The 12,590-nt window shown below is 56.1% G+C and overlaps 1 protein-coding gene across 1 annotated transcript in view; it reads right to left on the reverse strand.

Annotated features, from left to right (window-relative positions):
* Positions 1-12,590, reverse strand: part of CACNA1S (calcium voltage-gated channel subunit alpha1 S) — a 67,093-nt gene that overhangs the window by 12,208 nt on the left and 42,295 nt on the right. The window contains exons 21-30 of the mRNA XM_059414074.1: positions 12,261-12,348; positions 11,906-12,013; positions 9,270-9,322; positions 8,833-8,979; positions 8,189-8,390; positions 7,554-7,712; positions 6,107-6,217; positions 5,081-5,164; positions 2,404-2,410; positions 874-895 (exon numbers count right to left, since the gene is read on the reverse strand). Of these exons, the coding sequence (XP_059270057.1) occupies positions 874-895; positions 2,404-2,410; positions 5,081-5,164; positions 6,107-6,217; positions 7,554-7,712; positions 8,189-8,390; positions 8,833-8,979; positions 9,270-9,322; positions 11,906-12,013; positions 12,261-12,348 (981 nt within the window). The remainder of the gene's footprint in view (positions 1-873; positions 896-2,403; positions 2,411-5,080; positions 5,165-6,106; positions 6,218-7,553; positions 7,713-8,188; positions 8,391-8,832; positions 8,980-9,269; positions 9,323-11,905; positions 12,014-12,260; positions 12,349-12,590) is intronic.

The following is a 12,590-nucleotide window of genomic DNA, read 5'->3' on the forward strand; positions in this document are numbered from 1 at the left end:
GGGGGGGGGGGGTCTGAGCCGCCCACAGCAGACGTCTCTCTGCCCCCGGCCCATGAGCACAACCAAGGCTTCCACCCCAGCGGCCACGTTCTTAAGTTTTTCCTATGTGTTCAGCATCTCTCTTAGGCCACCTTGCACGAGAAACCCTTGTCCTGGAGTCACGGCACAGGGGGAGTCATTGTTGAGTCTTCCCATTATTTGTGGGTGAACTGGTTCCCAGTACACCGGTTTCCCTGCCAGGCAACATTCCCTTTCCCCTGGGCCACTGGTTCTCAAGCCTGCCGCCATATTGGATCCCATGGAGAACTGAATAGATTCCTTCCCTGGGTTCCCCACACAGGCCAAGGAAGTCAGCTTCTAGGGGGTGGGCCTGGCTTCAGACGTTTCAGTGCATCCCAGGGGATTTTAATACGCAGCTAAGGATGACCACCAGTGTTCCAGACCTGTGCGGCCCTTATGGGAGCTTCCAGGCCCATGCAGCTCTCTGAGCTACAGTGACGATTAAATCAAGTGAGAAATTTATTTCCTCATTTGCACCAGCCACATTTCAGGTGACCAATAGACACGAGTGCCTAGAGCAGCAACTGTAACACATGGGGCAGAAGATTTCTATCATTGCCAAAAGTTCTAACAGACAGTGTTGTCCTGGTCCGCTCCCTGGTTTGTATGTCAGGAATAGAAATCGATATTTAAATGTAAAGCCTTGTGCTCACTTCGGCAGCACATATACTAAATGTAAAGCCTTAACGTGACTCCAAGAAAACATTCATTCTTGGTAACTCTGCTCCTAAAAATCAAATAATGACCGACACCCTCTGGGTCCTCTGCCACCGAAGAATTCTCTTGACTTATCCAGGCTTCCTCTACATAGACCCCAAACCTCCAGAAGTAATTACTTTTATTTGGGGCTGTTTATTTTAGCTCTTTAGAGTTCTCTCTTCTAACTTGGCTTTCAAACCCTGGGGCCTTTGGGGTGTTGTTCCCCAGTGGAAACTGAACATAGATGGAAATATACAACACCCACACACCCACACATGTACACGTGCACACCAGTTTTGCCCAGGACCCAACCTGCCCTTCGTCTGCCCCCACCCTCTTGGGATCTGAGCAGACAGAATTCTGTCATTGTCTTTCAGTATATGGGGGTGAACAGGATTCCCAGGCCAAGCCCTCCCCCAGACAGTCTGCGAGGCAGCCAAGCCTCCAGAAGGTGCTGCCTGCCCGGGCTGGGCCTCAAGGAATCTCAGGCTGAGAACTCCTTCCTCACAGGCTCCAGACTTTTCCTCAGCTGCCTACCTCCGAGGTGTCTCTAGGGCCAGCATAGAATTCTCTCTGGGTAGAGAATTCTCTCTACCCAGCATAGAATTCACTCCTGGGCTGGCAGAGTCTAAAGGGCTGATCGACGGGCAGCGGGAAGTTCAGGAGGAAGCCCTGCACATGAGGGAGGCCTCTGGCTTTGGGGCTAGTCCACAGCAGCCCCTGAACAGAAGCCCAGCATGGCCATGGTTAGGGGGCTCAGAAGGCTCTTCTCTATGCCCCTCCCGTGATACAGCTCGGTAGACACTCTGCCCAGAGGACAGTTGTCTCTTGATTTCAGCCTCTCTTCCCTGTCCCCTGTTCCCCTCTTCCACCCTGCAGTGACCCCCCGCCACCACCGCCACGCCATCCCCAGCTTCAAATCGACAGAGAGGCCAGCCTAGAGAGTTCTCGACTTTGAAGATCTCAGACATGGATCTCTCTGGCTGAAGCCTCCGGCCCGCCCCCATGTTCTTTCTCACTCCACCCTGCATCCCCTCCCCCTACTCCTGCTGGTCCAGCTCCTGGGGCCATACGCCTCTCCGCTCAGCCTGGACCCTTGTTTTGCCATTTCAACAACCCCCTTGCTTGCACTGAGACGCTCCACCCAACGTGCCAGCCCTCCAGACCACACCTGGGGTCCGGTCCCTTTTCCCAATCTCCCGGGGCACCGAGCAGAGCCTGACTCCAGGGTGCATCTGAGCTCACGAGGCCCACCCCAGCACCGTAATTTTTCCTGCAGGTGGACTCATCACATCGGCTAGTCCTCAAGAGTCAGTTCTCACCCTCATGCCCAATGTCCTGTCCTCCCTCCCAGTGGAAGTTTCTGCCTACTGCCTCGGACACTCCCGTGGCTGCCCACGATGAACGCCCTCTTCCCTCCTCCCCATGCCCCGGCTCCCTTGCATCCTTCACAATTCTCATGACCTCTGCTTACACTCTTCCTCTTCCTGTGGTCTGACTCGTGTCCTTGGCTGTCACCTCTGAAAATAATCCCTTCCTCAGCAGTCTCTACTCCTGCTGTGAATTTCTCCCGTGCGCCGGCTCCGCCTGTAGTCTCCCTTGCCCTAAACTCAGCACCCACCACTTTCCAGCTACTACCTCTACTGAACTCCTTGCAAGCTCCAGACTGTTTCCTGTACGCTTGGACATTTTTTCTCACTTTCTGGTCACTGCTCCCTGCTTATCGTTGGCTCAAGCCCACAGTCTACCCTGCTCAACAGACAACTTCCTCATCGCAAACCGAGTGGCTCTGCTGGCTCCAACTCTGCGGGATCTCAACTCCTTTGCAGCCGGCTTGTCCCACCCGAGGCTTCGACCGTCACCTCTGCGCATCAGGGTCCAGCTCGTGTCGATGGAGCTGCTACTCCCCCGGATACAGAGTGACCCTCGGTTCCTCGCCCGCGTTTCCAACGACTCGCTACCCATTTCCACTTGGGCACCCGGCACCCAAGCCCACAGCCCCAGAACAGAATCATGGTGAGTGCGTCCCCCCAGGTCTTTCTTTTCGGGCGGTGCTGAGTCTCTCTGGACTCCTTCCTTCCTGAGGCCCCAAGTCACCAAATCCTGTTGCCTCGGAGCTTTTCTGTTCCTCTCCTGCTCTGAGCCCTGACTCTCATGGCTTCATGCCCATTTGCTTTCTGTCCCCTCTTGCTAACAGGGATATACTGGAGCTTTCTTAAATCCAGCTTCTCCCCTGGGACACTGGGTCTTAAGCCCTTTCATTTATTCATAGTCTTTGCTCCTATAGTTTGCAGAGCCTGAGGCTAGGCTGTCATTTCTCCCACGTTCAAGGAAACCCTCCTAGGCTCCACCTTCTCCTCCCAGCCTCTACCCTGCTTCTCTCTGCAGTAAAACACCTGAAAGGAATTACCCCTCCTTGCATTCTGTGTTCTGCCTCTCTGGTCCGCTGTAAGCGGGGATTCTTCCCCATAGTTCCAATGAAACTGTTCCTGCCAAGGTCCCTGCTGATCTCCTCATTGCCAAAGTCAAGTCAACACTCAGCTCCCATCTTTTTCAACTGTTTTGTTCTCCAGGTGGTGTCTCAGGACACCACTGTCTTCTGGTTCCCCCGGCTCAGGGGCCAAGCCTTCCTCCATCTGTTCTCTGGTTCCTCCTGGTCTCTCCAGGCACTAAACGTGGGAGCATTCCTGGGCTCAGCCTTCAGACCCCTTCTCTCTAGATACCTGCTCTCTTCTCAGCAGTTGTCGTCCCTCCCCCACAAATTTAAATACCATCTTCAAATTTAGATGCCCCCCCCGCCCTAAATTCGGAGCTCCATCCAGACTCATACATCCCAGCATACTTGGTGTCTCCATCCAGGTGCCTCGTGAGCACCCTAGATTACCACGTCTACAACAGAAATCTTGGTTTCTACCCCACACCCGCCCACTTTTCTAGCAGCTTCCATATCTCGTAAACGGAAGCTCAGTTCCTTGGACAAAAATCTTTGTAGTCACCTTCACTTTGTTTTTTCTCTCTTCCTCTAAATCAAGGCCATGTGCAAATTCGGTCAGCTCACTCTCGCGAACAGATTAGATGTGTCTAATTCTTGCTACATCCACAGCCACCCTCCTCGCCACCATCAGCTCTCGTGGTAATCACGGCAGCCTCCTGACTGCCCTCCCTCGGCCGGCCCCGTGTCCCCCACAGCTTGCTCTCAACACAGCTGCTAAGGGGATCCTTTTAGAACTAAAGTCAGACCAGGTTTAAGCCCTCCAAGCAGCTCTCACCTCTCTCAGAATAAAAAGCAAGATTGTAACCATGGCCTTCAAGGGACTAAGTGATCTGGCCCTTGGCCCTCTGTCTCTGACCTCATTTCCACCGTCCTTCATTCCAACCACGAGGGCCTCCTACTATCCCTCCAACTCAGAGCCTTTGCACTCACCGTTTTTCTGTCCCAACTCTCCCAACACCCGCATGGCTCCCTCCTTTTACTCGGGTTGTCACTCACCTGGTGTCAGGTACCCTGACACCAACCCTTCCCTCCCTTCCCTTCTAAGCTTTCATCTTGCTTTATCTGTCTTTGTAATACCCACTGGGCCTACCTGCCCTGCTGGAGGTTTACTGTCCGCTGGCCCCCGTGCTCCTATTCCCTGCTGTATCCCTAGCTCCGGCGGGAAGGACTCAACGAGCATTTTGTACTAAGTAAAGAAATGACCTCCTCCCTAACTGGGCTCATTTTAGTCATTCTCACCTCTCACCCCTCGCCTCCAGATCAACTTTCTAGAAGAACAGCTTTAATCCTTCTACTGCTCTCTTTAGAAACCTCCTGTGACTTCCCTGCTATGTAAAATTCAAGGCCTTCCTCACCCCCCTTCCCTTTCTTGCCGTACCCCTCACCCCCACCGGGCCGCCTCCACATGCTCACGTGATCTGCTAAACCAGACCTCAGTGCCCTGAATCTTCTATCATTTCCTTCTCCGGGTCTCTCCTACTGCAGCCTGCCTGTGTGGCTTGCTTGTCCCTCCGCCTCCAATCACGAGCTCCCCTTTCCTCAGGACCCACTTCAGTTTGCGCCACCTCCATGAAGCCTTCCCTGACCACTCCACCTTTCCCATCCACAACAGCTCTAGCCCTGGGCAGCCTGACACATAGATTATGTCTGTCTGGAATCTGAGTTACCTGTCCGCCCTGTGGGCTTGTGTCTCCCAGCATTTCCATCTTTGTAAATCCCCTGGGTGCCATGCTACACACACACACACTGGGTACCCCACACATTTCCGGGGAGCGAACAAGTGCTCACACCCCACCCCAGTGATGGCTCTGTGTGCCCGATACTCACGTCGATTTCACTGAGGATGACGTCGATGATGCTGCCGATGACAATCAAGAAGTCAAACACATTCCAGGGGTCACCAAAATAGCCCTGGGAAGGACAGCATGGGAGAATCCGAGGGTGAGCTTTAGTGGGAAGGAGTTTGGGTGGCCAGCACGCGGTGGTGGCCCCCAGCCAAGGTAATGCAGAACGGCCAAGCCAGGCCAAGGTGGGGTGCCCATGGCTCTACTTTCTTTCTTTTTTTTTTTTTTTAAGATTTTATTTATTTATTTGACAGAGAGAAATCATAAGTAGATGGAGAGGCAGGCAGAGAGAGAGAGAGAGGGAAGCAGGCTCCCCACTGAGCAGAGAGCCCGATGCGGGACTCGATCCCAGGACCCTGAGATCATGACCTGAGCCGAAGGCAGCGGCTTAACCCACTGAGCCACCCAGGCGCCCCAGGCTCTACTTTTCACTAAGGCTCCTGTGTGACCACACAACCCACTACTCCTTCTCCCTCTGGCTCTGTATTTCTCCTCCTCCAGAGCACAACACGGTTGGAGGGGAGAGAGAGAGAATGCTTGAGAACTCAGAATCTGGGTTCCTGGTCTGGATGGGGGACTCTTTTTCATCTGCCCCAGATCGAAGTCCTGTCTGGGGCTCCATAGTGCAGAACTGCAGGTGCGGTAGGGGGTGGCCGGGCAGAGCTGGGCACGGTGGGAGTGGACTGGGGAACCAAAGACACAGCAAAATACTCCCCCAGCCCTGGGCTTCCTCTTCAGAAGCTTAAGGGGAGGCAGGGAACATAAGAAACCCTCAACAAAGGGCGCTGGGAAGAGGCAGCCAACACTTATGGCCATCACCAGTTCCGGCAGCCTGACTATCTCGCGTGCCCTGTGTCCGAAGGAGGAAATGGGCTGAAGAGTGAGCAGGGTAGGAGCAGAAGTGCTAGACGAGGGGGCCCTTCAGTAGAACGAGACCAGTGTGGCGGTGCTCCATGAGAAGGTCCCCTTCCCTCCAGGCTCCACCTGACCCCTGTATCCCCGCACTCACCCTGGCCTTGAACGCCATGAGCTTGAGGACCATCTCCAGGGTGAAGATGATGGTGAAGGCCACATTGAGGATGTCTGAGATGTGGTTCATCTCCTCCGACTGGTTGTAGTGCTATGGAGAGGCACAGGAGAGGGGGCTGGGAGGGCCCGGCTTCCCTGCCCTGCAGGGGGCATCCCAGAGCTCTGTGCTCTTCCCAGACCACCCCAGTCCTCTTCGTTGGGTTTCCTGCCCATTTTCTTTTAAATCTCAGAAGACTGGGTGCCTGTTTTGCTACCCCCTGAACTCCACCAAGTCTGATGGATCCCACAGAGATGGTGAAAGGAGAAGGTGAGGGTCCTGCTGGTCCACCTCTGGGCTCCAAGGCCAGAGCTCACTTCCAGATCAGTTACGGGATGACCGGGAGGGGAGGCCCCCCAGCAGGACTCGGGGACAAGTCCCACCTAGTCCCTGGAGCACAGGACCAGGAGAGAAGCTCGCTGTCTCTAGCACTGGTATGATCAGCAGCCACAGGTGTACTGGTGGGCCACCGAGCTCACCAGGTGGACTGTATTCACGCTGCCCCCCCAGCCCCCCACCCCGTGACGGCGAGATGATTGAAGCAGGAAACTTAGCCCCCTTGCTCCACCCCTGTGATCCTCCTTCAATCTATTTCCTTATAACATTTGCTGGGAATCTCTTACTCTTTTTGGAAAGTTGACGAAATCCCACTTTTCCAACAAAACCTTGCCAGGTAGTTAGTTCAGAAGGATCTGCCGTCCCCTGCCCTGCCTGGTCTTGCAGGACAGCCTAAGTCTGGGCCCAGTTCAGACTCAAACTTGAGCCACTGCTCACAGCCCTCAGTAGGACCTGGGCCTGCCGGCCCCGTGACTCCTCTTCCATGTCCTCATCACCCGGCCACGCGGGGTCCTGCGGCTGCGGGTGTCTCGGGCTGCCTGGCGGCACCATTCTATTTATACAGGCCTGACGGGAGCTGAGGCTTCTTTAAGGTTTGCTAACGATGCTGCTGATTAGGAGAGTGTCTATAAAGTATGCTCAACTCCCAAGAGACACCTGTTCTGTGAATATTAAAGCCATTTTTCTCGAGACTGGAGCCAAAATTCCAACCAACTCCATCAGCCACATTTGCAACAGCGGAACATAAACCGAGAAGGCGCTTTCTCCTTCCTACGCAGCCTTGTGCTTCTGCTGAGCCATCTCCTGTTGACTGACTCTGTAGCTATTTATATGTGTGAATTCCTCTTAATAAACCGGTGGGTGCCCGGCAACAAGGCCTGGGCCCAAGGCACTCCTCTGTCCCCCTTGGTACCTCACCGCACCATGCCCAGTACCTAGCAGGTGCCGGGAAAAGTACGGGGCTGGGGCAGGAGCCAGGAACCCTGCCCTCCCCACATGCCCTGCCCTGCCACCTGTCCCTCAGGGGGACAGGTGTCTCCTAGGGGACCCTTACCTGCATGCCCAGGCAGATGGTGTTGAGCATGATGAGGGCAAACATCAGATACTCGAAGTAGGACGAGGTGACGACATACCACACCTGATACTGGTACGGGTTCTTGGGGATATAGCACCTCAGTGGGCGGGCCTTCAGGGCGTACTGCACACACTGGCGCTGGGATACAACGCCACAGGGCAGGTGAGCGAGGAGCCCCCCCGCCTTGTTCTCACGCTCTCATGCGTGGGCTCGAGGGCACCCTGCCTTCTGGTCAGCCAGGAGCCGCTGAGGCCAGGAGCTCATGGCGGATGGGCTCTGCAGGCCTGTTGAGGGGAAGGGGTCCAGTGGGCCCGTGGGCTCCCCCTGCACTTCCCCAGCCTATTTCAAACATGGCTCTCGTCCCAGCCAGGGTTCTGAAGGGTCTCCTCTGGGCACAGTTAGGGTTCCATGAGCAGACTCCCACACCACCAACTCGTGTTGCTTCATGTTAGGGAATGGGTCAGAGATGGGGTAGAGTGCGTGGAGGCTGGGTCTGGGCATGAAATGGAAATTCTAGGGTCATCCTTAGCCCTGGGACTTTCACTGGCCAAAGCCTAGGGCTCAGGCCGGCAGAAGGCCGGCTGGGGCTCTGCTCCCCACCTCAGCCCAGGCACCTGGTTCTTGTCCAGCTCACAGTTCTTGTACTCCGTCTCTCCCTGCTCCTGGAAGGTGACAATGACGAAGCCCACAAAGATGTTCATCATGAAGAAGGCAATGAGGATGATGTAGATGATGAAGAAGATGGCCATCTCCACTCTGTTGTTGTAGATGGGGCCCGTGTCCTCCTTGTATGAGTCTATGGCCTGGTAAAGTAGCCTTGGGAAGGGCAGAGAAAAGCCTGGGCTGGCCTGGGGCGATGAGGCAGAGGGTTATGCCAGGAAGGGTGGGTTTTATCCCACTAGCCATGGGGCGCCAAGGGAGCTTTCTGAACCATCAAGCGACAGAAAAGCAACCATGCCAGAAAATTCTGGAGCAGGTCCTGGAAAGGGCCCGTTTTTCCGTGGGATGGCTCATCTACCCACATCAATCACTAGGGCCCCCCATGCGGGCTGAGAAGCCCATACCTGCTGGGGGACTAGGGACACTTTGTCAGCATCCCCATCTTCGGAGGGCCAGTCAAACCCTCCAAGCTGGTGGGTCTGTTGAGCGTTTACCACGGGCCTGACACAGAGCAGCGAGGGCTGCAGCAGGCCGAGATGGCTCCCCAGCCCTGCCCCCACCGTGCCCGTGTGGGACCCAGGCCCCAACCCTCACTCACTGAGGCCATCCCTCAAAGGTGGAGACTGTGAAGAGTGACATCATGGCCGAGAGCACGTTGTCAAAGTGGAAATCACTGTGTACCCACTGGCGTGGGCGCAGCTCCATCTGCGTGGGGTCTCCGTCCTTGTACACGTAGTAATAGCCTCTGGTGGGGGGGGGGGAGGCTCAGTTACTCCCCTGGGCAAGGCCTGGCTTCCTCCTTCCCACGCGAATCCTCTGGGCCCTGGGCAGTGAGCACGCCAGAGAAAAAAGTCCCAGACCAGGGACCAAAGGAGACACTGCTGGGTCCTCCCTCCCTGCAGCTACCCAAGGAAAGGTACTTTAGAACATTCCTACTGGACCTAGGGGCTCGGGTTCCCCAGGTCCCTCTCACACAAGGTCCCCTGTCCAGTGGCCGTCCCACCGTGTGTCCTCAGCCAGCAGCGCTCCGCCCACCTGCACTCCTTCTCTGTCATCTTGGATAAGTCATTGCAGCTGAAGAACTTCCCCTGTGTCCCCGAGGAGGAAGGAGGGAGAGAGAGACACACGTTGTCACAGAAACAGCATTCAGTGGGCAATGGAGGTAAATCGTGGGAGTGAGAGGGAAAGGCAGGGCATGGGGAAGGAGGAGCCTGTCTGTTCCTTAAAGAGGGGGCGGGACCCCAGAAGGGTCTTTCTCCTTCCCCAACATCCATTCCCTCAGCTACCCTGTGGGCTTCCCCACCAGGCCTGAGGCTGCCAAGGCTGAGAAGCCGGGTCCTTAGCAGGAGCCTTGGCTGCAAGCCCCAGGCTGGGCCTGAGCAGAAGGAAATACAAACACGCTTGGCCCGGCTCCTCCCTCAGGCAGCCCCCTTCAATCTACCGCTGTAGGACACCCTCTTGGGTCTCCCCATTACAGATCAAAAAGAAGTATTGCCCCACCTCCTACTTTCCTTCTCCTGCAGGTGGGCTGGCCACAGGGCTGCCGTGGGAATAAAAGCCACAGGAATGGAGCCCAGCGGGGCCGTGAAGGTACACATTGTCTCAAAGTGAAGCAGGGATCCCAGCATGGGATCCTGAGGGCCTGAACAGGTCCCAGCACTGTGCCTCCCAGACTGATTTCAGGCAGATCGGTTTTTTTGTTTTGTTTTGTTTTGTTTTTTATCTACATCACAGACTGGGTACCCACGGAAGAGTTTGTTTGGAGAAAAGAAGTTGATTGCTAGGTCTTCATGTGGCTAAATTAAGTTTGAAATCTACGGAATCTGGTTGGGTTCCCTCAAAGGCCCCCAGAGGGAACTGCTTCAGTCCAGGATACGGGGCTAGTCGAAGGCACAGCTGTCCTGCCCACTGCAGGTGTTTGCTGTTCCAGACACACCCCCTTTTCCAGTTGCCAGAGCAGAGGGGCGCCGGGGAGGCGGGTGACATCGGGGGAGAACGGGAGAGGACACAGCTGCCACTGGGCAGTTTTGTGGGGACTTGAAACCAAACACTCAATTTAATACAAAAAGCAAACTCTTGATGTAATGTAGAATGCATGCACAAGTGTCCACTGTGTAAAACGAGAGGTAAAATGCCACTTGTCACTGATGTCTGACCATTATCGCAACGGGCAGTCTTTTTTTTTTTTTTTTTTTAATTTTCTTTTTTTGTAACTTTGCCAGAGAGGTAGAGAGCACAAGTAGGCAGAGCAGCAGGCAGAGGGAGAGGGAGAGGCAGGCTCTCTGCCAAGCAGGAAGCCCAATGTGGGGCTTGATCCCAGGACCCTGGGATCATGACCTGAGCTGAAGGCAGCCGCTTAACTGGCTGAGCCACCCAGAATGGGCAGCCCTTTGCTAAAAGACTAAAGCACAGGAGAGTTTGGGGTTGTGGGACAGCTGTTCTTGCTTGGAAGGGACACAGGAGCCAAAGGAAGGGGTTGCTCATTCATTCTTGCAAACAGCATGTTGTGTGGGCCAACCACACTCCAGACCCAGGCTAGGTGCCAGAGTCAGGGATGACTCAGATACAGACTCTGCCCTCAGGAGGCCCCAGGGCCCCTGGCCTGGCAGCAGAGGGGGCAAGGGGAGAGGGAACGGGGCAGCCCTCCTCTGGTGCCAGGAGAAGGTCCCATGCAGATCACAGTGAGCACTGCTTTGAGGCTAAGCTATCACAATCTCTATGTGGTCTCCACCGCCACCACCCAGGACAGTAACCAACAGGACCCAACTTCCTTCACATCATCTGGACTGCTGCTCCCCACCCAGACTGCTCTCCCCAAAGCCTGCTCCCTGCCCACTGGGAGAGACTTGGGTTTGCTTCATGACCCCTTCTCCTCTGCCTTAGCAGAGGCCCTGGCCCAGAGAAAATGCTCTATAAATGTTGAATGAACGAATGGCTGTAAGATGACACCATTGCCTAAGTCTGACTGCAGTGATGTCACCGTGATTGTCACACCTGGTGTCAGGAACAGATTGGGTCGTGAGAGGCAGTGTCAAGGGTGTTGGGGGATACACTTCGATGCCGATTTCTGTGTGATGGGCAGAGGCATTCAGAAATCAGCTGGGTGGGAGAGGACACCTTGCCGGGTAATTTCTAGAGAGGAACTGCAGAGCTGTGTCCTCCCAGGAAGGTGAGAACAGAATGAGGCAGCTCCCGGACTAGAATGATGGCCTCCCTCCCTTAGAGGCTCCTGGTAGATGTGAATGATGCCAGACATTCCGGGGGGGAGCATGGGATGCAGCGCACTGAAGCAAGTAGAGTGGGCGGGGTGGGCTGGGGAGCATGTTTAGACAAGCCTGGCTGGATGGGAGAGGTGGGGGCGGTGCTCACAGGGCCAGCAGGAGGGGGAGGGACCTCTATCCTTAAGGAGAAGCCACGGAGAGCCAGGAAGACAGCAGGTGCCACGACCACGGCGGCCAGCAGAGCCAAAGGGGCCAGGGAGGGGCATCAGGAAACCACATCCAGACTCCAGACGGCTGAACCTCACAACCCAGCGCACCCAAGGACATCGTTTGCACACTTTGGGGCTCCCTGGGCTTAGAGGCAGGGAACGGACCAGCTCCAGCCTTGGCCTGACAGCTGGCCCGGGAGCTAGGGAGAGGAGGCAGACTGCCCAGGCGGGCGGGGCTCACCTTGAAGAGCTGGACGCCGATGCAGGCGAACATGAACTGCAGGAGCGTGGTGACCAGGACGATATTCCCGATGGTGCGGATGGCCACAAACACGCACTGCACCACGTGCTGGGGAGGGAGAGCTGGTCGGCCCTGACCCATCCTCACCATCCCTTGCTGCCTCACCGCTAGCAGGAGGGAGGGAGACGTCCACGGGGGACGCAGGGCTGCCCAGAATCATCCTTCCTGTGCCCCCCACCCCGTTTGGCAAAGGGGACAGAACACACGTCCCCGCGATGGCTGGGCTGAGGTCTCTGGCGTCGGGCCCCTGCAGCCCCTCTTTCCTGCTCCTGGGGTCCTGCACACGCCCTCTTACCTTCAGCCCTTTGGCTCTGTTGATGGCCCGGAGGGGTCGGAGCACCCTCAGCACCCTCAGGATTTTCACCACGGAGATGGCGCTGGACCTGGGGGCGGGCAGTCGAGGAGTGGGCACCGCCGGCCGCCTGCTCCGGCCTCCTGCCGCTAGCCCACCGCATCTGCCGCCTCTCTGCCTGGAAGCCCTCCAGTCTTTCCCCGCTCTCGTAAGCAGCGTGTGCGCTCTAACCCAGGATAAAACCACCTCCTGCTAACGGGTGCCAAGCCGTGCGGCACAGTAAGGGGGTGACCCAAAGCTAGGGGCTGTGTTCCCTCAGTGTAGCTGGAGGAC

Source organism: Mustela nigripes, chromosome 10, assembly GCF_022355385.1.
Source record: "Mustela nigripes isolate SB6536 chromosome 10, MUSNIG.SB6536, whole genome shotgun sequence".
NCBI lineage: Eukaryota > Metazoa > Chordata > Mammalia > Carnivora > Mustelidae > Mustela > Mustela nigripes.